Source organism: Xenopus laevis, chromosome 1L (genome assembly GCF_017654675.1).
Source record: "Xenopus laevis strain J_2021 chromosome 1L, Xenopus_laevis_v10.1, whole genome shotgun sequence".
Classification (NCBI taxonomy): Eukaryota; Metazoa; Chordata; class Amphibia; order Anura; family Pipidae; genus Xenopus; species Xenopus laevis.
The window spans coordinates 156,176,668-156,203,784 of NC_054371.1; the positions used below are offsets into that span (position 1 = coordinate 156,176,668).

The 27,117-nt window shown below is 37.1% G+C and overlaps 1 protein-coding gene across 2 annotated transcripts; it reads left to right on the plus strand.

Moving 5' to 3' along the window:
- Positions 1–1,807: 1,807 nt before the first annotated feature.
- On the plus strand, positions 1,808–26,879 carry pes1.L (pescadillo ribosomal biogenesis factor 1 L homeolog). Of its 2 annotated transcripts, none has more exons than XM_018260379.2 (15): positions 1,808–1,982; positions 4,613–4,692; positions 4,960–5,113; positions 5,386–5,495; positions 8,351–8,522; positions 11,302–11,391; positions 15,808–15,924; positions 16,386–16,463; positions 16,693–16,782; positions 17,205–17,335; positions 18,798–18,923; positions 22,695–22,879; positions 23,006–23,121; positions 23,223–23,390; positions 26,200–26,879. In XM_018260379.2, exons 1-15 carry the CDS (start codon positions 1,959–1,961, stop codon positions 26,278–26,280), a joined length of 1,722 nt encoding a protein of 573 aa, XP_018115868.1. In that variant the 5' UTR covers positions 1,808–1,958; the 3' UTR covers positions 26,281–26,879. The 2 variants fall into 2 exon arrangements, with proteins under 2 accessions (XP_018115868.1, XP_018115877.1); XM_018260388.2 differs by having other exon boundaries at positions 23,009–23,121.
- Positions 26,880–27,117: the final 238 nt, after the last annotated feature.

Here is a 27,117-nt window from a genome sequence, read left to right on the forward strand (position 1 = left end):
AAAAGGCCAAATCCTGAACCGATTCCTGAAATCGGTGCATCTCTACTATTAACTGGTTGTAGCATCATCTTGTTAGGATACTCTATTTCAGCAGTAGTATTCATATTTTAAGAGGAGAGCAGCGGTAAAAACCTAAAACCAAATGCATTTCAACAATATTAAATGTAAATTAATTCTGTATAATGATATTGAACCTTTACTAATTAATAAACAATTTGGTACCAGAGATGAATAAACTCTGTTACAATGCAGTGAATTCACATTCAATATAAATAACATACAAAATGTTTCTGTATTTCAATCAGCAGCCAATTGAACTTCAGATCTGAACAGGTGGATTTTGCTCAAATCTGAATATGAAGATAAAGGGTTAGATTCATTTTGGTATGACCATTCCTGGATGCTTTCAAAATAGTTTGGGGACTATCCTTAGTTATTAGCCATTGTTTACTTTGTAAATTCAGTGGTTAAGATGGAGCCATAGGAAATACAGTGCTAAACTCAATTCCCTATACATAAAATAAAAAATGAAACCCACTGTTTTTATTCATAGTTAAAGATAACAACCCCCTTAAAAGGGATACTACAACTTTATTTCATAAGGCGATTAAAGGCGACATATAGGATAAATGAAAAACCCCTAATTTTGTAGGCAATTATAATTATATGGTGTTGCTTTTACATGGGGCTAAAAATTTATATTATCTGTAAAAATAGCCCCTTTATTGGAGCTCCCTATAGATGTTCTCTGGTCCTTGTCTGTGTCAAATGAGGGGTGGGTGTGTCCTAATGGTCCCTGACAGAAGCACAGTAGGAGAGGGACAGCCAATCACAGCCCTGCAATTACACAAAAACAGACAGGCTACAGTTCCCTATCAGGTCCTGCTAGCTGCTGATTGGTTCCTGTCCTACAGTACATTGAGCTGAAAGCCACTGACCCCCCTGCACACCCTGGGAATTCAGGGAGCAGGAAGAGAAGGGAGGGATTATTAGGGTTTTTGTAAAAATATTCAATAAATCAGCCTGAAACTACTTTTTTAAGCACAATTCTTCTATATCTAAATGAGTAAAACACACTGTTACACATACCTCCCAACATTTTGGAAGTAAAAAGAGTGACAAAAAAAAATTTTCCGCACGTAGCGCAGCAATTTTTTTGACCACATCCCTTTTTGTGGCCACACCCCCTAATTACCATGTTCGTTTTACAAAATTTGGCAGGTTGTGAAAGTTTGAAAATATTTCTCCTTATCTAAACTGTGTTTTTGTGTCTCAAAATTGTTACAAAGTATCTTATTTGCACCTGTTCGCTGTTCTGGGCTCTCTGCTAAAAGCCAATTAAGTGAGAAACTTTGTTTCTTTTTCTGGCTGTTCAGTGCTGAGAAAAGAGGGACTTTCCAGTACAAATGAGGGACTGCGGGTTGAGCTGTCAAAAGAGAGACTGTCCCTCCGAAAAAGGGACAGTTGGGAGGTAGTGTTACATACTTATTTTTTACACAAAATGTCTCCTTTACTATTTCCTACAGTTCGCATGGAGAAAAGTGTGCAGTGTTCCTTGAAAGGTATTGTTGATACGTGTACCAAACGTGCAAAGACTGCGGATTTTTTTTTTTCTGCAATTGGGTTCCACGTCGCGCTCCAATATTAATAGTCAGAATTTACAGTTAAAATGTTTACCAAAAGCGAATGAATTACATAAATACTGGTTGAAAACAATTACAAGCGTCCATTCAACAAAATGAAACCCCCCTGTGCAACTTCATATGGTTCTTTCCGATTACACGTTTGACGTAACTTCTGAAGCTACACGTTTCCCAGTAGGACGTCTCATAGCTGCCCTTTCACTTGCCTGCTTTTTCTCGCAAAATGCATTACGACAGCCGCCTATAGGTGCCTTTCCTGTTGCTTACGGAATCACACGTGGGCAGTCCAACGCTACTGAAGGCTATCTTGCGGAGATGGGTGGTTTGGAGAAAAAGAAGGTATTTTACACTTCTATTATTTCCAATTTATATAGAACAACAACTTGGTGCTATGGAGTAACTACGCTATGGAGTTACAACGCCAAATACAGTGTTCTTTACATGCGAGAGCTGGGAACATACGTACTGCATCAAAGCACTTGGCCCTCCACATGTTAGAGAAGGAAACGTTCCATCGCTTTCTGACAAGCGCAAGTTTGTTAGGTATAAAAAGAAAGAAAAGAAAATATGATGGAAGTTGAAGTTTTGCATCTGGGTTTGACTAGCTCTGGAATCTTTAGCACGTGACGATACTTTTTCCGTCAGGGTATCTGGAATTGTAGCTCAGTAGCAGGGACACCATTTGTGTAAGGATTCAGCTATTTATTATTATAATACACAAGAGCCATGAATAGCTTGTAAATTATATCCTTATAAACGGTGAGTTGTGATGTCATCCGTTATAAACGGTGAGTTCTGATGTCATTTCTGTCACATGACTCACTGAAATTTGTGTATTATAATAAATAACGTACCCCCAGTTGCAAAATATGAGGATATTAGAAGTTACCTTGGAGTTCCATGACCTGTATAAAAACACTCAACCTTCGGCCTTGTGTTTTTAAATGGTCATGAAACTCCTCGGTAACTTATAATATCCTTATAATTTACAAGAGGGGGTATTTTATTCACTATATATTTGCAGGGTTCCAACATATTCCACAGCACTGTAAAATAGTCCAGTATATACAGATTGCATACAAATTTCTGAGCAATACAGGATAAAAAGAGGGTCCTGCTCTATTGCAACCAATCAGCAGCTTGCATTTACTGGTCTCCCGTTAAAGGGGTTGTTTACCTTTGAGTTAACTTTTAGTATGATGTAGAGAATGATATTCTGAGACCATATGCAATTGGTATTCATTATTTTATTTTTTTTGGTTTTTTTTTGTCATTTAGCTTTTTTTCAGCAGCTCTCCCAATTTGTAATTTCATCAATCTGGTAGCTAGGGTCAAAACTACCCTAGTAACCATGCATTTTTTTTAAAATTTGATTTTCAACAATGTGGTCCTCCCTCTGACAGCTCCTATTCCAACCACCCCAGGGCCAACGCTCTGATTAAGCCTGATAATGCCCACCTAATTTGGGCATATGTGGGGAAAGTTCCGCCCATTTAATCACCAAATGAGCAGATCTTTTAGTCTCTCTCTGCCCACTTAACTCAAAAATGACAAAAGAAAATGAACGACTAAATGCAAATTGTGGCTGATTATCACTACTTACAAAATACTAAAAGTTCATTAAAGTGATACTGACACTAACTACATTAAAAGTTACTAGGGTTGCCACCATTTTTTCAGAAAAAGATACCGGTCTTCCTATATATTTATCTTTTTTCCCTATTAATAACATTGGGATCAGCCATCATTTTTACCGGCCAGGTGGCAACCCTAAAAGTTACCTATATGTTTATTGTTTTTTTCGGATTGTTCTGCTTTTGTATGTAATTAATTGTTATTGGAAGTTCCTAAACCTGAATGTTTTGCCAACCTGACTGCCCCTTCTCAACCTGTCAGAGTTTCTAATGCTAACAGACTACTGCTGCACAAATATGGGTGCCCCCTCATAGAGAAACGGGGTAGTAAGAAAGGTAATGTAAAAGCATCAGGCAAATACTTTTATGGCAAAATTCTAAATAGCATTCAAAGACAATGTTATGATAGATAATAAAAAAGGTTATTTTCTGATGTCAGTATCTCTTAAAATGTGAACTTGCTCTTTATCCTTTGTTGCTTCTAATTAAAGGGGTGGTTCACTTTAAACCTAACTTTTAGTATAGTGTACAGCATGGTTCAGAATTTAAGTACCTATCCAGTTGCTAGGATCTAACGGACCCTTGCAACCAGGTAGTGTTTTGTATGAGATACTGCAATATGAATAGGAGTGGGCTTGAATAGAAAGAAGAGTAATAAAAAGTACCGGTAACCGTAAACTGGTAGCCTTAAATAGCATTTGTACTTTAAATGGGTCAGTGACTCCCATTTGAAAGCTGGAAAGAGTCAGGAGTAGAAGGCAAATCATTTTAAAAACTAAAAAAAAAAAAAAGACCAATTGAAAAGTTGCTTAGCATTGGCCATTCCAACATGCTAAAAGTGAATTTAAAGGTGAACCACCCCTTTAAAAAACAAACTTTGGTGCTATGGGTTACTATGGGTTACTGGAACTAAGCAAACGTTGCCTATTAAGTATGAGGCATCGTGTCTGAAGTGATGCTATATAGTCCACTCTATTTGGTCATAGAATACACTGTATTTAATAACTGCACCCATTTTTAAGGAATGACATAACATGCTTAGGCTTTAGCAACATGCAAACTGGAGAGCTAAATAACTCCAAAAACACAAATAAAAAAGATCAATTGCAAATTGCGTGCGAGTATCTCTCTACATCACACTAAACATTAATTTAGAGGTGAACAATCCCTAATCGCTGATTGGTTTCCATGGGCAACATCTCCATAATTTTTTTTTTTTTACCTCCCCTTAGTAAACATGCCCCACAGTACCTTATAATCTGGCCTTTTTCTCCCTGCCAGCCTGCCTGTATTAAAACTGTCAACCATTTCAGTGATGTACTCTGTCTTTTTCAGTATGAGAGAGGTTCTGCTACCAACTATATCACAAGGAACAAAGCACGGAAGAAGTTGCAGCTTAGTCTGCCTGACTTCAGGTGGGTAAATAATTGTTTATGTACTTTCCTTTCATCAGTTGAGTAAAGTGCCTTTATTGGGGCCTCAGCAACCTTAAGTTGCCCCTTGCCACTTTGTGGCAGAGAAAAGGAAATTCCTTTACAATTTAAAACTAAAACACAATAAAAACATTTCTAGTGGAAGTGTAAATAAACGTGGGTTAGCACATGCTTGATAAATATGTTTTTCTTGGTTCGTTTGATTTTATGGGAATTAATTTGATTAACATGATTGTTTGCTTTTAACAGGCGCCTGTGTATCCTTAAAGGTATCTACCCACATGAACCCAAGCACAAGAAGAAGGTTAACAAGGGATCTACTGCCCCTAGGACATTCTACCTCCTCAAGGACATAAAATTTTTACTCCATGAACCAATCGTAGGAAAATTCCGAGAGTACAAGGTCTGTCATAGTTTGTTCCCTTAAAGTTTCCTTAGATCAGACTTACAGATGTATATTGCACTGTAATTTAAATAATAGAATAATGCATCCGCAGACATACGCACCACGGACCCAGTCTCTAAATAGTATAGGTAAACAGTTGTTTAGAGAACTCCTGTTTTTATGTGCTGAGACTGAATAAAAATAAACATTGCCTACAATCTATATGTAGATATAAAAAGTTGGAACTCCTCTTATACTCTGATTCACCATGTAACTTTCCCTGTGCTTAGGTTTTTGTGCGTCGTCTTCGCAAAGCCTATGGAAAACGTGAATGGGATTCAGTAGACAGAATCCGAGATAATAAGCCTTCATACAAACTAGATCATATCATTAAGGAAAGGTGAGTTATGCCTATATATTTATTTACTAAACTACTTTGAGGACAGGAACAGTAAAATGCAGCTTTTTTTTGGGAAAACACTAACATGCACTATTTCATTTAAAATATCTTTATTTTTGTTTTTTACTTTATTTGTTCTATGAAAGAGGTGATTGTGTAATTATTTTCATTTTGCTTTTTATGTTATCTCATATCAAGGTTTAACTGGCACTGTATTCAGTTTTAAGGTGACCATATATGTGGTGCAAAAGTCAGGCAGGTTTGCATGGCATGCTTATTGCTTGATATTGCCTATTTTCTGATATTGCCTATTTTCTGATGCCTCACATTGGGCTGTGTATGGGACTTTGGTAAACCTTGAAGTTGTAAGGGTGCTCCTGGATCTGATTGATATACTAATTGGCTAAGCAGCTTAATCCACATTTATCCACACATATGGCCAAATTGGACACACGTTAGACCTGTGAGCCTAATTGGTAGAATAACCCAAACAGTTCCTTGACTTGGGCATTCATGTGGAACAAATCCCAATAGCTTGTATAGAAAGAGAAAACTATACCAGCCCCGCTAATCACTAAGCATTTTTGGGAGGAGAATTTTAGAATATACTATCCCGTTGACACCTGTTGCAAATGTCCGAAAATCAGTCCGGTTTGCTTTTCAAAAATGTGGTCCTCCCTCCGACAGCTCTTATTCCCACAGCCCTAGGGCCAACGATCAGATTAAGCCTGATACCGCCCACCTTACTTGGGCATATTGGGGGAAACATCCGCACATTTGATATGATCACCAAACGAGCAGATCTTCTAGTCTATACCCACTTAACTCAAAAATGAAAAAAGAAAATGAAAGACTAATTGCAAATTGTGTCAGAATATCACTACTTACAAAATACTAAAAGTTCATTAAACTTGAACTTTAACCTATGTGCTTCTAATTAAAGGGGTAGTTCATCTTGAACCTAACTTTTAGTATAGAACATGAACCATCTGGTTTCTAGGATGAAACGGACCCTTGCAACAAGGTAGTGTTTTGATATTGAATATGCTGGAATATGAATATGAAACATACCTCACCCCGGTGAAATTACACCGCATGGGGAAACTGGCCTCCCCGAACTGCTTAAGATGTAACAGAGATTCTGGTACCTTTATGCATTTAATGTGGGAATGTGAAGATATACAGGGTTTCTGGTCACAAACCATAGCCTTCATGGCAGAGGAGTTCTCTTCCAAGAATCCTACATCCCAGAGTATGTCTATCGGGACTGGTATATTCAGTGGCTCCTTTGAACTGCACTAGGACTTTGCTAAGACTTCTCTTATTCTATGGGAAAAAGACCATAGCCATGCACTGAATGAACTCTCTGCCACATATCATCCACCACTGGAAGAACATGGTTAATGCATGGTTGTACAAATTGACTTACCTGTCCAGAATAGCATTGGACAAATTTGATAGAGTCTGGGATCCGTGGACATCATCTTTAGCAACAAACTAGGTGTTATCTGTTTGCATATAACTGTGTATTAGTCTGTCAAACTTGTTAGATTGTCTGTTTCTTTTGTTTCTTTTTTTTAATTTAAATAAATGAAAAGATACCTTTTTAAAAAAAAAAAAAAAAAAAAGACAAGGAAAGCAGTAAATCAGTAAATGTAAAAAAAAACAGTAAATCTGCAATGTAAAAAAAAATATATATAGGTAACTTTACTGCAAGCTCACATCTTTGAGAGTTCAACAGTTATCAGAGTTAACAATCATTCAGTTGTATTACACCAGCGCATTTCCTATCAATTGAAAAACCTAGACCATGGGACAAGCACATGCACAGATGAAGAACTTTAAGGCCTATGCATGCTCCCTATGCAGGGGGCATAGAAAGTCCCTGGCAGCACCCCTCGTGCTTCTAAACCATCCTCTGCACTTTACTGTTTTCACACATATGTAAAGAAATCAGGTCAGTTGGGAACTTGTGAAGACTCTCATTTTTAGTGAGACAGGGGAAGTGCCCATAAAACACAGCAATCTCGAACGGTGCAAAATGAGCCGAAATTGGGAAATTAGTGATTCTTTGCCTCCTTGATAAGTGGCACCTTTTGTGTTTGTTCTAAATTCCTTATGTTATCTCTGTTTTGCTCTTACTGCCCTAGCAAACTATAGTGCTGACATATACACTTGTATTAAAACATAAATATAAAGGAAATTAACCTCCATTGTTGTAGGTTACAGAAACCTTTCTCATGGTGTACACCTTTCACATCCAGTGAAACGTACTGTAGTAAGTAGTTTAATGTAAACTCTGTATTCCACCTCTATTTCTGTTTGTGATACATGCAGACGGCCACTAGATGGCAGTGATATCCTGTCCTTTGTATAATAATGTAAATTGAACATAAATTAGCACAAATGTTTATTGAATGCAGTTTTACAGACATACCTGTTTTCATTAAATGCCTACATGACATTGAGGAGCTCTAGCACACTGCAAGTGCTGACAAACTCCATATTAATCATGAGGATGGCTAGCATAACACTTTAGCAGATTCCACTTCCTTGTCTTTTTAGAGGAATACCATCATCGCATAGTGAACCCATTTTATTGTAATTCAGTTTAATTTTCTTGACAAACTTTAATTGTGTATTTGTGTTTAAAAGGTTAAAAAAAACAAAGTTTCATGTATCTGTTTGGGTCAGATCTCTGTTACTGAGTTTATAAAGTCTTGCTTCTTTTATATATTACATTTTGCTCTTAGGCTTTAGAACCAAAATGAAAGCTGGTGAAAAGATGACATAGGCTAGCAGAATGGGCTTAGTAGACAGTTCAACATGTGCTATACTTTGTCTTCCCCCTACAGGTATCCAACATTTATTGATGCAGTCCGTGATCTAGATGATGCTCTGTCCATGTGCTTTCTCTTCTCTACTTTTCCTCGAACGGGAAAGTGCCATGTTCAAACCATCCAGCTGTGTCGTCGATTGAGTGTGGAATTTCTCAACTATGTTATTGCTTCTCGTTCGTTGCGTAAGGTGAGTCCTACACCAGGATCGTAGAAACCTGAGCACCTGTAAGTTATCGCGTGCTCTTTTTTTTTTTTTTTTTTTTTTTTTTTTTTCTTTTGTGAAGAATCAACAAGAAGAGACACAGGCTTACATTAAAATAATTAAAAGTGTATGCATTTATACCATGAACAAATGGTTTTTTTTGTGATACACAAGCCCCATGAATATCCTATGAGTGATATTCATATATACTGTGCTTAGTGGTGTCATCATTGATAATCGGTGCACAGTGATATTATTTATCACATGACTCACTGAAACTTGTTGTAAAAAAAAAAAAAAATGTATTCCTTGTTATAAAAAAATGAAGATTTTCGTTCCCTCAGCATTCCATGACCTGTATTAAAGCACATGGCCTTCAGTCTTGTACCTTTATGTCGTCATGGAATGCCTCAGTGATCTATAATATCCTTATATTTTACAATAAGTTGCTATAGTCTTATCTAGGCTCATTTGCTGAAACATTGGATAACTGTTGTTCCAGTGCAGTAATCCATGGCACTACTCTGTAAGATCCTTTCAGTGTTCTGCCATCGCTTCACTAAATAAATTTACATTGCTAGTCCTGCATTTGGGCCTAAGTGCTATTAACTGTGCCAGAGTATAATTTCTGCTTCTTATGCATTGCTGATAGCCATGTCTTTGCATTCATTTTGCTCCTTTTAAAGGTGTTTATACATGTTTAGCATTTTATAGAACACCTACTTGTCGACACAGTGAGTTGCAGTGAGTTTATTATTCACATCAGTCCCATTCCTACAATGTATCAATATTTTACAGCTAGTTCACCTAGTATAGTTGAGTCTATTCTAAGCATTTTTCAATGTTCTTCATTATTTTAGGATGATTTTTTTTGTAATTATTTTTTTATTTTGCTGATTTTAGTTATTTTTTTACTTCTGACTTGACTTTTAAATTACAAGCCTGAGAGTTGCAGACAGTCTAATAAACATTTTGAAAATCAGAGAAAATAAGACAATTTGGAATTCAGCTGCCCTGCATCATGCTAAAGACTTATGCATAAAGAAATCAAATTGCACAGACAAAGATGACTTTTAGTAATTTGTAAGCAGTACAGATTATGCTGTTGGCAGTTAAGGACAAGCAAGCCTAGCCCCATGCTACTTTCCTGCTAGCAGGACCCACCCCCCACTGGTTTACCAGTGCCCTGCCAACAAGTAAGTCTTTACAAGACTTTACAAAAGTACAGTCTCATTTAACATAAGACTATTGTGGGCTCCAATTGGAGGGCAGTTGGGCAGTCAATATTCATGGTCTATTTTTTAGGTGACGTTTATTTTGTTAAGTACATTTTGTCATATTAATTTTATTATACATTAAATTAGACCAGTCTTCCCTAATCAGTGGCTTGTATGCAACCTGTACAGGTGTTTTACCAAACAGAGCCTCCTGTAGGCTGCCAGTCCACATAGGGACTGTCAAATAGCCAATTACAGCTCTTATTTTGCACCACCCATCAACATTTTTCATGCCCGTTTTGCTTCCCAACTCTTTAAATCTGAATGTTGCACATGGGTAAAAAAAAGATTTGGGACCCCCGAATAACACAAATTAGAGAAATGTATGCAGTGCATTCTTGCTCTATAGAACTTGCAATCATTGTTTGCAGATTCTCTGTGACATGTTTTTTATCCATGGCCTCAAGTAAGTGATGCTGGAATCAAATATAACTTATTTTGTGATTCCAGATACTATAATCAGTTGCTTCTCCTGCAGCCTTAATATACATATCTGCAGTGGCAAGCTAAATGCAATACATGGTTAACTGCAACATACCACTTTTTTCTGTTTTGCCCACTGAGATCTGCTTTTTAATTGTATCTATGAATAGAAGTCCTTCCAAGTTTATGAAGCTTGATCACATTTGTAGCTCATTCCTTCTTTAGACTTCATACCCAACACCCAATGCCTGAAAATCAGGATTTTAATATTTTTCATTGGTCAATAAAACACCATTTAGCTGTGCAACGTATTGGTAGAAATAGTACTTGAGGGAAACCCTGCATCTTGTGTTAGAGGTGTACACCTGTATGTGCACAGAAGAGGGACTTTGCACCTCCAGCCTTGCTAGTCCTTTTATTGGTACCAATTTAAGTCTTGATATAATCCAAACAATGAGGAGACCAAGGTTTGTTGATTGAACTGCTGTAAATATACATAGCAAAGATGAATTTCTAGATAATTTCCTGTGAGCAGGTTTGTCCTTTAAAATGGCAGGGAGGGATCAAACATGCTTTGTGGGTCCACACTCCTCACAACAGTGATGAGCTGTCATTGGCTTGTAGTTCAACAGGGACCACAGATTGTTCAACATTAATGCTTCCTTTTGAGAGGCAATTGCTGGCCCACCATTGATCTTGTAATGTTTTGCACAAACCCTGGTTTGAATTAAAGCTTGTTATTCCTATGCATTTAGTAATATCTTTTTTTTTTCTCTTATGCACACCTTATCAGTGCTAACTCTCTTTTTAACAATATCCCTTAAAATGATTTTATAGTTTAAATAGACTTTGCAGCACAAAGGCAAGTTAACCCCTGGCCGAAGAGGCCAACATATTCTCATGCCTGGCCAATAATATTGGTTGTGTGATGAAAGCCATCTTTCAATAGATGCATGCGGAGGTCATTTGTTATATATGTTGGTGAGTTGCCATTTTTGTTGCTGACCAATTCAGATCACCTTCATTTCACTGACCTGGGCAACATGCCCACTTTCTATCCATAGGTTTTCCTGTCAATTAAAGGAATCTATTACCAAGCAGACATCCTGGGGCACACTGTAACATGGATCATTCCTTATGCGTTCTCTCATGATGTAAGTTTTCTAACTCTAAACAATGAAATTAGTTTGAACATGGTCGTAGCTGGTGCCTATATTGTATTTGCAAACAGTCCTTGGCACTTCTTACTACTAAGTATTAATACTCTGTATACAGACTTTATACGCTCCTATTCTGCTATTCTGTCCTGTACAATACTGCACTGAATGAAAATGTTTGGATTTCTCTTATTGATTTTATAAGGCAATCCTGTTTAATCACAGAGTAAACTATGTATGATAAGTCCATTTGGCACACTGGCTGCCCAGTCGGATACCTTAAAAAGGATGTCAATCCAGTTTTGGCCTATGAAAGAGAGCGTTTTTTTAGGATTAAATTTTAGCAGCACAGAGAAAGGACAAAATGTGCTGTTTTAAATAGTTCAAAATATCTTTACAACTATAAAAAAAATATTGAATTAATATATTGAAAAGTTGCTTAGAATTACCTTTTTTTATCAGGTAAAATTCATTTTATTTTTAGATTATTTGCCTCTTTTAACAGTTGGCTATTTTAAAGGCAACGTACGGTTATTTCTACATATAGCAGTTAGTCAACCTGTTCCATTCATTCTGAAGTACGATTTTCAGCAGTGTTGGGATGCTGGTTGGTGTAGCTTTGCAACAGCTGGAGAACCACAGGTTATTGTTTTTGGTTAACAACAAACTAAGGGTGATGGCAGACCAGGCATAAACACTCAAAGATGAGAAAGAAGGTATCTATTTTCACACAATTAAGCAATTGTCACACAAGGTGTGTTAAAATGCAACAATTTAATTTTTTTTCGGTTGTAATATTTGTGTGGAGGCAGCTATCTTGGGTCATTCTGCCTGATCCTATTGTGCTGGCTATTTCTGAAAGGACAGAACTACTTTCAGATAAGCTATTGTTTTCTCCTATTTAATTTGATTTCTCCTAAATCGCAGAATCTAAATTTTCCTTCTTGGTTGCTCCTCTCTATCTACTGCTAGGTGGGGCATTTTTAGCAGTGCATATGATTGCTGAGATTTTTATCTATGCATTGCATAATCACGGAAAAAATGCAAAATATGGCATTTTCTTGGGTTTTAAAATTGATCACAGTGCGTAATATGTTTTGCATTGGGTGATGCAAATGTTAAATCTTGTGTATATACTTACACCTTAACTATCACCCCGTGGTAGTGCAGATTTATTACTGATGACAAATCTGGTCTGCCATTACCTTTAAGGGTTATAACACGCTGGGAGATTTTTCACACATGGGAAATCTGCACTACCTGCAGGTGATAAATCTCCAGAAAATACATTTTCTTTGTTGCCAGTTTGAATTGCAAACTGTAAAAATTGTATAACTGCCTGAGAATGTATTTTTTGGCAGTTGCTTGATTCATATGTACAAGTGTCGGAGATTCCCACTGATTCCCAAATGTATTTCAGGAGATTTGTTGCCTGCAGGTAGCCCCAATTTCCCATGGGCATCCAATCTCCCTGTGTGCCATCACCCTAAAGTGATAACTGTGATGTCAGATTTTTATTATTTTAATTTTCTACACATGGTTCATTTTAATATATGTGATGAGCAGTGAATTATGTTTTGGTGTGGGATTTTGTAGTTTTATGTCTTAATCCGTGAGTCTGCATTTGTACATTATCTGAGTTAGGAAAATAGGAATAGTAGTGTGCACCCCTAGTTACCACTTTTTGTCAGCTTTCAAAGCAAGGGATTTTAGATCCATGAAAACTGTACCTGTCTGCTCCTTGTACCAGGATCAGTTATGTGTTTCTAATGCCAGAAACTGTCATAAAAAGGCACTGTTATCTGAAGAGGAGGGAGAATAGGAGATGAGTTAAACTATTCTTTATCATTCTGTTTTGCTTTCATATTGGGCAAAGTACACGCAGTGATATTGGCTACCATAAATACTCTTTATTTTAGGTAAATTCCATCTGTATAGCACTGGCGGTGTTCATGTTGAGTTATTGGCAACTGGTCTGTACACGGGCCAAACACGGGTCACATGTTGTGCAGTTTGGTGTGAAGCTAGTGAGAGATAACTGAGCTTCTCTCCATGCACTTGAATTCATAGTTTTGTGGGGGGCAGAAAACAATCATCATTTTATGAATGTTAAACGGAGGTTCCCGACTTTCATGAAATAAACAGATTTTCCCATAAACTCCCATAAAAATATTGGCATTTAGTTTCATCAACAAAATTTTACAGTTTCCAAGATATTTACCTGGAAAGAGTGTGCTAAGAATATGGTAATCTGCTCTCTGCCCAAGCCAGGGAGATCTCTGACAACCTGGCTTTAAAAGATACTGCCTATAGAGCAGTGACATTGTACGCTAAACCTGGGAAGCAAAGGTATCCATGTCTAATGCACATGCCTCCTTCATTTATTCAGGATATGCATTCATCATGCGGGTGTGATGCAGCCAGTCGGATCAATGACCAGTGCATGTGGACTATGTTTGGTTTCTCATTAAAGGGGAAAGGAGGCTCCTGGATGCCTGTTAATTATTTTGTTAATGGAAATAAGCTGAAAATGTTAATTAAATGGGAAAATCTATTCATTTTCTCAAAGTATGTTAAAGGTGAACATCCTTTACTTATACTAAAGAACAGTTCAATTTAAAAATAAAAACTGGGTAAATAGGCTGTGCAGAATAAAAAAAAAAATCTAATTTTGCCTAATTATATATTATCCCTGAATATAATAGTCAGAACTCAACTTCCTGCTTTACATATCTATAACTCTTAGTTGAAGGGTACCACATGGGACAAAACCATATGCCCGTCCCAATTCACTGATTGGTTGGTGACTGGTAATCAATCCGTGGAAACCAAGCAAAGCAGGAAGTCGTGTTCTGGCTATTGCATTAGAGATCCATTGACTCCAGCCTTTATACATTTTGACTAACTATATATATATATATATATATATATATATATATATATATATATATATATATATATATATATATATATATATATATATATATATATATATATATATATATATATATATATATATATATATATATATATATATATATAGTCAAATACAAGAGTCCTCAGCACTCAACCCATTATCAATATATTTAATGGTAGCAGTATGCACAAAATGTCTCTGTCTTAAATATATTGATAATGGGTTGCCTTGCTGCACCCCCGCCTAATGGTTTTAAAAACTAGTGGTGAGCACAACTTTCCCTCACTTTTTTTTTTTGCTCCGCCTATTTACCCAGCTTTTATTTTTTTTCACTGACAATTCCTTTAAGCTGGTGCTACATCTGGTGAAATCCTGTCTGCCAACTCTGTTGAGAAGAAATAGGAAAGGTGCTGGGTGGAAGTCACTATGTATGACTTAAGAGAAAATATACTGCCTTTTTGACATTAGCTCATTCAGTTGGGCTTATGTAGAAAAGGTGTGTCACTATTTGAACTGCCAAATATAAATCATTTATTTTGTTGCACAGACATACCTGATTCTGCAGATTGAAATAAACAGTTATAGTCTACCTGTGTTAGTAATCCAACACATCCCTTAATTTGTTCCATTTTGAGGTGATAGATTTTGGGGAGTGAAGTCCTTCTGCTTTCCAGAGAACCTCCAGTACAAATAGCAGAGGGAGGGGGTTGCATGACACTGTGAACCTAAGGGGTGTGAGGTTGGAAAATAGTAATTTTGAGTAACGTGGATTCCTTTTAAACTGTGAAATCCGGTATGTCTGTGAAAGAAAAAATGCAGTTATATTTATTACTGGCAGTATTTACATAATTTTTAATCCCAGCTTAATGAGTTCACCATAGTTTACCTTTAAGAGACAGAGAATGCATAAGACATTATTTTAGATAACTGTGAAATAAAATGACTATTTCTGAATCATATTTTTGAGGGGAGGAATTCATTGTGTGCCTGCCAATATGTTTGCCTTGGTAACTCTGCCACTCCTGATCATGTTGTCAGTTTGTCTTGTGCAAGGGCAAAAAAAATGGTTGCCTAACAATATGTTGATCAGGCTGGCTGAGGATCTTGTTGAGACATTAATGTAGTTCTACCCTGACATGAATGCACAAGTCCCAAATGTGATCTGTTCGTTGGGCAGTGTGCCAAATCAGGCAAAGATCCACTTGCTGGGCGGGATGTAAATCGCCAGCGGGATTGCACACTGAACGATTCGTTTTTCAAAGGTTCCTCGTGAGGCAACTTCGGGTGACTTCGGAAAACCAATCACTCAGGGTGCCATCCCAACGGTGATTTACATTTTAGCCTGCGGGGAGGCAGTTCGGGAAGATTAGTCGCCCCGAAGAAGAAGAGATTTGTCTAGTTATGAACTGGTATTGCCATTACTCTCCTTAATTAGAAAACAATATTTTTCCATTTTGGGAAGCCTGCTAACTAGCTTTTCCTGCTCTCTTTTCCAGCACCCTACAGATGTAGATTACAGAGTCATGGCAACCTTTACTGAGTTCTATACCACACTGCTCGGATTTGTGAACTTCCGCCTTTACCAGACTTTAAATCTACAGTACCCACCAAAGGTAGAGCCTGCCTTCTGCGTCAATAGTCTGTAGAAATGTATTGCATGTAGTCCATATGGTTTTTTCATTATGGTATTTCAAAGTCAACTGTGGATTGTCTTTTAAGATTCAAGGTTTTTCTTAAATCCAGAAACCCACACTAAACTAGCACCTTGTTTTCATTATTTTAAAGAAAATAAAGTACTCAGAGCACCCCTTTCTTGTTTTTTTCATGTCCCACATGGAACACAGTGTTGCTTGTTGCATTTTGTCCCTTTGTCATGTATTATTATTGCTTCTCTCTCTGCAATGCACTCTATTAATTTTACCCCTATTGCTACTTGCAAAAAAGGTGTTTTTCCTCATTACTTCATGCCAATATACTCTCTGGCCCTTTTGTTTACCTCTTTGTCATTTAATTCCATTTGTGGGACAAAGCCACTGTCATGTTTACTTCTATACTTTTTCTTATATCCTATCAGTTCGACTCATTCTCAGAAGTTGATCTTAAGTCAGATGGTGAAGACAAGTATGCACTGGAGACTGAAGTCTACATGGAGGTAAATGCTTGGAAAAACCTAATACTATCTTTTATTTTAATGGTCAGTCTCTGGATTAGACTCTTGCCTTCCCCTTCTATGATTTTATTTTCTTTTTATTTCCCAATATATTTTGTATACTGGCTTTGTGCTAATACATTTCTTTCAACAATTTTCTTTATTTAAAAGAGCTATCGCATTTTTTGCAGATTTCTCTTTCCCCAATGTCTTAGATTTCTTTATCTTGCAGAAATTGGCAGCTCTGAGTGCTAGTCTGTCCCGAGTAATCCCCAGTGAACCTAATGATGAAAATGAGGTTGATGAATTTCCTGAAGATCCTGTAAGTGACCTTTTGTATGGCAGCTCTGATAAGTCTATTGTGTGCCCCTTAAATAGTCATCAAAGCTAATGCGTTTCCTTTGAAACTTTTAAATTTGTGAGTTATTGCATATTCAAAAAGTCAAGGCAGTACATGGAACACAGAGATTTGATGCATTCCTAATATTGACAATATTCCGCTTACATTGTCTGATGATCTGATATGCTTAATTGTATGTTTTCTGTCTAGTTAACACTTGAAAAACAGTTATTACTATCTTGATATGTCTGGATGTATAGGAGGGCTTAATTGTGTCCCATATGGAATGCAGGAGAGCTGGGAAGGAAACACAGATTTTGCTTTGAATGTAAATGAGTCGAGTCTGCTTACTCAGGTGGACATGTATGGAACAGGATTGATATCTGATTCTATTAATTGTACAGGAAAATGCTGGTCAGGAGGAGGAGCGAAAGAAGCAACTGCAGGAGGAGGAAAAACATAAATCATTGTTTGTGGGTCTAAAGTTCTTTTTAAATCGTGAGGTACCACGTGACGCCCTTGCCTTTATTATCCGGTAAGAGGGGGATTCTAGGGTGCTAATTTTGTATGAGTTGTCTGGAATATGGGCTTAAGTGAGATAGATGTAGCGTGGTTATGGTTAATTGTGTAATTACAAACCCTCCCGTAAACTAATTACACTCCTCCATTTAGTGCTGCACGACAATTGTCTGGTCTGGTGAAATGGATCACAAAGGGATTCTGTCATGATTTATTACTAAATTAGACTGTTTACATTGCAAATAATACATTCTACCATTCTACCATCTCGGGTCATGGTGGTAGAATGTAACGTGTTTCATATAAGCTATTGTTTCTCTTTCTAAGTTTAACTGGATGAGTCATGGTCAGACTATGTAACTAAGTCTAACAGCTGTCTTTAATGAAATTCAGGGATTCTGCTCAGCAGGGGCAAAGATAAGAAATGTATCAACTAAGGCTAATGCCACACTAGGCGATAGCGCCGCGATTTGACTCGCGGCGACTTTTCGCCGCGACTTTTAAGCCGCAATCGCTGGGGAAACTTTTGCGCTGGCGTCTATGGGAAATCGCGAAAAATCGCCAGCATAAAAAAACACGCGGCGATCTTTTTTCTATTGTCGCTCGAAATCGCCTAGCGAGGCAATTTCGAGCGACAGTAGAGAAAAGATCGCCGCGTGTGTTTTTACGCTGGCGATTTTTCGCGATTCCCCATAGACGCCAGCGCAAAAGTTTCCCCAGCGATTGCGGCTTAAAAGTCACGGCGAAAAGTCGCCGCGAGTCAAATCGCGGCGCTATCGCCTAGTGTGGCCTTAGCCTAAATGTATCCATTTAGAACAGTTTACAGGGTCTGCTACCCCCTTCCAGAGCTGCTTTAGAAAGGTGAAACATTTTACTTTACACTTCAATATTAGAAAATCAGGTAGACAATAGAAAGTACTTAGAAAAAGTCTTTAAATCTGGTGAACTATCTGAAACCAACTGAACTGAAAAAAGTGTTGGAAGGTGAACAACCCCCTTTAAACAATGCAGTTGGGGGAGGGATGTTATCCCTCCAATGTGCACTAAAGAGTGACTGAAGTACAAGTCACATGGCTGAGGTCACTTCGGAAACTCAGAACATGCCTAGTGCCACATCAGATTTCTAAATGAAATTATAAAAAAAAAAATCTGTTCTTTTGAAAAACTCATTTCAATGCAGGATTCTGCTGAAGAAGCACTATTAATTATTGTGGGTTTTTTAAAAAAAAAAAAAAAATACATGTTTTCCCGTGACCGAATCCCTTCAGCCTTCCTGCCCCTTGCCCCTTTCAAAGTCTGCTCATAACCAACATTGTCACTGAGTTGCTTCACTGTAGAACAGCAGATAGATGTGAAGATGGTATTTCAGGTATTTTGCTGCCACAGCTGCTATTGTTTAAAATGCTTCATTAAAGTATCACATTTACTACAGCATAGTGATGCTTTGTAAATTAATTTTTTGTGCTGTGTTCTTTTAGGAGTTTTGGGGGTGAAGTGTCTTGGGACGCCTCTGTCTGCATTGGGGCAACCTACAACAGCACAGACAAATCTATAACACACCATATAGTGGACCGACCCAGCATACAGACTCAAATTATCAACAGGTAACACTACATGTGTGCTCTTGAATTCATGATGAAAAGGGCTCGTCCTCATATTCTATTGCAGTGTTACGGACTAATTATGGATGACAAAAAAGTGAATGACTTCTTTTGCTGTTGAAAAAAGTACACTGATGTTTGTGATATCTTCCTTAAGGCTAGGGCCACATCGGGCCGAAATCAGCCTGCTGAAATACACAGGCTGATTTCAGCCCCTACCACGGCAGTAGCCTCCTTCACGCAGGATCTGACACAGTGGTTCCAGATGCGAAAGAAGAACACACTCTGTGGGTTTTGACACAAAATGCAAAGTCTTTTGGGCAAAATCCAGTGTGTGTTTATGCCAGAGCCAACACAATGGTTAGGGATGTGAGCAGAAGTGGGAGGCTACTGCCTGCGGTAGAGACTGATATCAGCCTGAATATTTCAGCAGCCCTGTGTCACACTGGCCTAAACTATTTTTCCCTGTAAGATGGCATTTTGCCTTTGTTTTTTTTACTTGATGACTCAAGACTTTTTTTTATTACTGTGGATAAAGATTTATCACCAGATTAGCTTTGGCCATTTCCCCCTGTAAACAAATACACACGCAAAACATTAACCCTGCGTAGGTAAAGGTATATTATCCCTTTAAGAACCACATATGTCAGAACTAATATACAGTAAAAAAAAAACGAGTAATCCTCTCAAATGTTTTATTGGAAATATGAGCTTTCATGTAGGGCATGGTAGAAATACCGTTTTTTCTGTACTACCTTTTACCCATTTCCTAATTAAATACTCCATATACTGTGTGGTTCAAATCAGATGCATACATTTTGTGTAAAAAGCTGTGCAAATCTAGTAAACTTGCATATAAACCAGTATAGTATATGTAAAGGTGTTTAGACAGTTTTAATAAATATGCCAGTATTTATTTGTTTACTAGACTTGCATGTTTGTGTTTCCATAAACTTCAGTAAGACATGATCAAGTCCATTGAAAAAAATGTAGACCTTTAATGACCAGTCCACCCAGAGCCTAGACATATGGAATTTATGTGAAAGTACATTATTTCATTTTAAACCAAGTGTTTTGGCCATATAACTACTGTAGCTGCATAATTCCCATATGTATTGGAACAAATAAATGTATCAACTGCTGTGCAACATGCAACCCTCCAAATTCAGGTGAACTACAAATTGCCAGCATCTCACTGAGAGCTAAAGGCTGTTGTAGGTGGTAGGATTGCATTCAAAGAACAAAGGCTTTTGATTTGGTTTTTGGAAAACTACAATTACCATCTTTTGCCACAATGAAATTGTAAGTGTACAAGTAATATTAGATTACAGCAACTATATTAAAAACCATTAAACAAACTATAGCAGTCTATAATTAGCCCCTTATTTTGCTTGAATGTAGAAAATATTCATGCCATCATTTTCCTTCTCAGAGCATTCTCCATAGGCAGTAATTGAGAGATAATTGATATTTGTGGTTACAAATGTAAATGTTTAGTGTTCTTTTGATAGCTAGAGAATATTTCTAACGCTTGAGGCAAGAGATAAGGCAGTTTGTCCTACTTTACGGTCTCTACATAAATTAGTATGTATAATGTGTATACAGAAACTTTTTTTTTTTTTTTTTTTTTTAAAAAGATGTAACATTATTTTAAAGGGGAATTCTATCGAAAATGACCACTTCATATAAGTTTCAGCATACTGAAATAAGAAACTTTCTAAATACAATCAATTAAATATTCTGCATTGTTCCTGAAATAATCAAGTTTATCTTCACTATCCCTCTCTCAGCTTCTGTTTCTCTTCATTCTGTCTTCATGCAGCAGTTGGTAGTCAGATATTCATTAACAGTTAGACCCAATATATCTTATAGGGGGGCTCCCTTTCCTAGCCGATGTATTAGAGCTCACTCAAATAACTGATTCCAGTAAAACAAAATGTAATAAAATAACTGCCTTTTGCACAAATTCTGCATATAAGGAGACATGGTGTAATAGTATAGAGTTTATTAATTTTCATATTTATAATAGTGAGCTCTAGTACATCTTCTAGGTAAAAGGAGCCCCCTATAAGATATATTGGATCTAACTGTCAATGAATATCTGACACCCAACTGCTACATGAAGACAGAATAAAGAGAAACAGATGCTGAGAGAGGGATAGTGAAGATGAAGTTGGTTATTTAAAGGGATACTGTCATGGGAAAAAAAAAATTTTTTCAAAATGAATCCTTTAATAGTGCTGCTCCAGCAGAATTCTACACTGAAATCCATTTCTCAAAAGAGCAAACAGATTTTTTGATATTCAATTTTGAAATCTGACATAGGGCTAGACATATTGTCAATTTCCCAGCTGCCCCAAGTCATGTGACTTGTGGTCTGATAAATTTTAATCACTCTTTACTGCTGTACTGCAAGTTGGAGTGATATCACCCCCCCCTTCCCCCCCCCCCAGCAGCCAAACAAAAGAACAATGGGAAGCTAACCAGATAACAGCTCCCTAACACAAGATAACAGCTGCCTGGTAGATCTAAGAACAGCACTCAATAGTAAAAACCCATGTCCCACTTAGACACATTCAGTTACATTGAGATGGAAAAACAGCAGCCTGCCAGAAAGCATTTCTCTCCTAAAGTGCAGGCACAAGTCACATGACCAGGGCCGCTGGGAAATTGACAAAATGTCTAGCCCCATGTCAGATTTCTAAATTGAATATAAAAAAATCTGCAGAATTCTGCTGGAGCAGCGCTATTAACTGGTTCATTCTGAAAAAAAAAAAATAAATCCCATGACAGTATCCCTTTAAGAAATGCTACAGAAAACTTCTTATTTCATTATGCTGAAGCTTAAATTAAATTTTCATTTTCGAGATCCCCTTTAAGAACAGAGGAAGCCTTTTTTTGTCAAAAATGTTATGTGCTGTTATAATATTGACTGAACTGTAGATATCTGCCATAACACAGAAATAGCTTTAGGAATTATAGGGGTTTCATCCCCCCCCCCATTGCAAAGGAAAATCATGTGAATATACATTATCTGTTGTCTTCATTAACATTTCACTCAGGTTTTGAGCATATTGGGTGATATACAGTTGAGTCTTTATCTTTACATACATGCTGAAGAGGTTCAGACTCCATGCAATGCCTGTGTAAAGTGTACCTTTTTTATATTGGGTCATATCAGTACTAGCTTATAGACTGGTTTATTTCAGCTTTAGCCCTCAACTGTGCATTTCAAGAGAAAGGGGTACAAAGAATTGTGGTTCGATTACATACCATTCATATTACAGCAGTATTCGACAAATAATGAAGAAACAGTGATTTGAACTTCCAAACAATGACTAATAATAAAAACCTACATTAAGTTAATTAACATATTACATAGTTTGTACAAATGTGTATAATGGTACATCCCATTTAGGCTCTTAATGATCCTTACGTCAGTCCTAGATAGGTGAAAAGTTTTACAATGGTAGAAGATACACAATAACTGTGTGTCCTTTGTACATGCTATACCTTCCTAGAATACCAGGTATTTAAGTGCCTTCTTATCTGCAGGACAGACTAGAATGGAATGCTGTGAAATCTGTGAGAATGTTTTTCCATATGAATGATTACAGGAATAAAGATCACTGAATAGTGTATGTATACAAGTTCACTTACAGTGAGACATTTCTGTACACTGTAAACACAACTAAAAAGAAAAGAAAATTTGCTTAGAAATTTGTGGGGGGGGTTTTTCTCGAGTTTAGTCTTGTTGCCTTTATCTACCTACAGATATTATTTGCAACCACAGTGGCTGTTTGACTGTGTAAATGCTCGCTTGCTTCTTCCTGTTGAGGACTATTTTCCAGGGGTACTTCTGCCCCCTCATCTTTCTCCATTTGTCCAGGAGAAGGAAGGAGACTACATTCCTCCTGAAAAACTACGGCTGATGGCACTGCAGAAAGGAGAGAATCCTGGTAATGACAAACTTTGCTAGAAATAGGTGGAGTAGGGTGATGGCTAGTAAAATTAACCTTTGGGTACACAAAAGGTGGTGGGAATGCAGTTAGTGGCTCTTATAACCCTATTTTTATCAAATAAAGAAGACGAGGAGGAAGAGGATGAAGAGACTGATGAAGAGGAAGATGATGACGAGGAGGAGGAAGAAGAAGAAGATAAGAAACTTAGACAGTTAGAAAATAAAAAAGTCGGACAGAAGGTACGTAGGGTTTGCTAACATGCATTTTGTGTACTTATTTTAATTCATAGTTCTCTCTGCCATATACTTAGCTGATGCTTCATGTTTTGCATTTTACACAGAAGCTGAATGTTAAGGTAACAGCAGGCAAAGTTAAGGTGGAAGACCGCACACAGGTTGCAGAGCAGGAGAAAAATGAGGAAAAGCGTCTAGCAATTATGATGATGAAGAAGAAGGAGAAATATCTATATAATAAAATCATGTTTGGCAAAAAACGCAAAGTCCGGGAGGTGAGGTGGACTTCTACATATACGTAGCATGTGATTAAAATAATGTACAGATAGTTATGATAGGTGTAACTATACTGTAGGTCTGTTCTCTAAAAAATTAGACAATACCCTTTGGAAGGCTGAAATATGGATAAGCTGACTTGTTCATTATGTAGGCAAGAGGCCAATATAATGAAGATGCTATTTTCTGTTTCTGTGTCTTGTAGCATATGGCTTCATAAATAACAAATAATAATTCAGTAAGGTTCTTGATTTTGGTTTCGAGGATTTGTAAAGATTGTGACTCAGCCAATCAACTATGTAGCCATGTCAGATTCTCCCGTCCTAGGAATGCATATCCTCAAAAAAAAAAAAAATTATATATATATATATATATATATATATATATAGTCAAATACAAGAGTCCTCTGCACTCAACCCATTATCAATATATTTAAGACAGCGACATTTTGTGCATACTGCTACTAAAAAATGCCTTACCCTTTAAACAAAACAGGGATTGTTTGTCCATATATTGCAATATATTTAAGCTGGCCAACTACGTCAAAGTCATCCCATATCTGGCCAGTCCTATGCTCAATTTCATCTGATTCATTAAGAATTCTATTGCTTCATTATACATTTTACAAAGGGACTTGGTTTTACCTGCAACTTAACTTGCTGCTTTCAAAGTAAACCTCCATACTTGGCTGCCCTTTTATTAGACACCAGTGGGATCACCTGACTATAGCTGGGAAGGGTGGGAGCTACAACATGGAGCTGGTCACTGCTCCTGTATAAACTATAACAAACAAGGGAAAGTTGTGCTCACCACTATTTTTTAAAACCATTAGGCGGGGGTGCAATGAGGCTGTGACCACAAAATACATATAGTCAAATACAAGAGTCCTCTGCACTCAACCCATTATCAATATATTTAAGACAGCGACATTTTGTGCATACTGCTACTAAAAAATGCCTTACCCTTTAAACAAAACAGGGATTGTTTGTCCATATATTGCAATATATTTAAGCTGGCCAACTACGTCAAAGTCATCCCATATCTGGCCAGTCCTATGCTCAATTTCATCTGATTCATTAAGAATTCTATTGCTTCATTATACATTTTACAAAGGGACTTGGTTTTACCTGCAACTTAACTTGCTGCTTTCAAAGTAAACCTCCATACTTGGCTGCCCTTTTATTAGACACCAGTGGGATCACCTGACTATAGCTGGGAAGGGTGGGAGCTACAACATGGAGCTGGTCACTGCTCCTGTATAAACTATAACAAACAAGGGAAAGTTGTGCTCACCACTATTTTTTAAAACCATTAGGCGGGGGTGCAATGAGGCTGTGACCACAAAATACATATAGTCAAATACAAGAGTCCTCTGCACTCAACCCATTATCAATATATTTAAGACAGCGACATTTTGTGCATACTGCTACTAAAAAATGCCTTACCCTTTAAACAAAACAGGGATTGTTTGTCCATATATTGCAATATATTTAAGCTGGCCAACTACGTCAAAGTCATCCCATATCTGGCCAGTCCTATGCTCAATTTCATCTGATTCATTAAGAATTCTATTGCTTCATTATACATTTTACAAAGGGACTTGGTTTTACCTGCAACTTAACTTGCTGCTTTCAAAGTAAACCTCCATACTTGGCTGCCCTTTTATTAGACACCAGTGGGATCACCTGACTATAGCTGGGAAGGGTGGGAGCTACAACATGGAGCTGGTCACTGCTCCTGTATAAACTATAACAAACAAGGGAAAGTTGTGCTCACCACTATTTTTTAAAACCATTAGGCGGGGGTGCAATGAGGCTGTGACCACAAATACATATAGTCAAATACAAGAGTCCTCTGCACTCAACCCATTATCAATATATTTAAGACAGCGACATTTTGTGCATACTGCTACTAAAAAATGCCTTACCCTTTAAACAAAACAGGGATTGTTTGTCCATATATTGCAATATATTTAAGCTGGCCAACTACGTCAAAGTCATCCCATATCTGGCCAGTCCTATGCTCAATTTCATCTGATTCATTAAGAATTCTATTGCTTCATTATACATTTTACAAAGGGACTTGGTTTTACCTGCAACTTAACTTGCTGCTTTCAAAGTAAACCTCCATACTTGGCTGCCCTTTTATTAGACACCAGTGGGATCACCTGACTATAGCTGGGAAGGGTGGGAGCTACAACATGGAGCTGGTCACTGCTCCTGTATAAACTATAACAAACAAGGGAAAGTTGTGCTCACCACTATTTTTTAAAACCATTAGGCGGGGGTGCAATGAGGCTGTGACCACAAAATACATATAGTCAAATACAAGAGTCCTCTGCACTCAACCCATTATCAATATATTTAAGACAGCGACATTTTGTGCATACTGCTACTAAAAAATGCCTTACCCTTTAAACATATATATATATATATATATATATATATATATATATATATATATATATATTGGATCATTTAAGAGCACTCACGGGTGTTGTGAAAAATACTTTTTTATTGGAGTGTTACAATCTACCCCACATGATGTGGGGTAGATTGTAACACTCCAATAAAAAAGTATTTTTCACAACACCCGTGAGTGCTCTTAAATGATCCAATATGCAAACTTTTGAAGTAGCACCCGGGGCTTGATGTTTTGAGGGTGAGTGCCGGTTCTACTATACTATTTTATATATATATATATATATATATATATATATATATATATATATATATATATATATATTGGTGTATAATGTATACGCATGTTGCATTCTGTTTTGACTCTTTCATCTGTTACCCATCACAGGCCAACAAACTGGCACAGAAGAGGAAAGCTCATGATGAATCAGTGAAAGTTGAACGGAAGAAGAAGGCTAAGAAGCACTGAACACCCACTCTTCTTTGACAGGACTTCTTAAATTCTCTTTAAAAAGACTTGTAAAAGCTCCCATTTCCCTGCAACAAAATATATTTTATCAGGTTCAGATCACTGACCTGATCTGTTAAACTTTCAAAAGGACTTTTAAGTGACCAAGTCTGCACTTTGAATAGAAGAGATATTTTCTATTTCCAGCGAATATTTAATGTCAAGCTAACAGTCTTTTGAAAGACTAGTAACTGTGTGACATGTAAAAGAAGCTTTGGCTAACATTCATTTATATTCTTCCTGAGTAACATAATGCCACTTAGTGTGGAGTAGCAGGTATCCGTGTGTGTAATGTGATATAAAACCGAACAGGTTTTGAACTATGATCTGTTTTAATATATGGCATTTTGGATGCCACTGTGGTGGCACAGTGGTTAAAAAATTGACATGAGCATAGTTTGTTTGCAAAGCCAGGCAATAGTAGCCTTTATGCCAAGCTGTTGCAAAACCACAGCTCCCTGCCAGCACATTGGCCTACACTTGGGTCTCTGTGTGCTATAATTGACATTATACTGTACACCAGCAGTGTGAATTTATAAATAAACCAGAGTTTTACATTATATTATGATTTGACATTTATAAAGATGGTACTCAAATGTTTAACTAAAATTACCTGATCAATTGGAGGTATTAATTTTAACAAAAAATGACACGAGTCCTAATAAGAAATGCCTTCCTTTCTATTCATTTTTCACAAGGGAGTCAACCGCTCAATTAGTGCATACCACAGGTGGAATACAATAAATAAGTAAACAAAGATGTTTAAGAAAAAAATTTAACATTTTGTTCAGGCAAGCT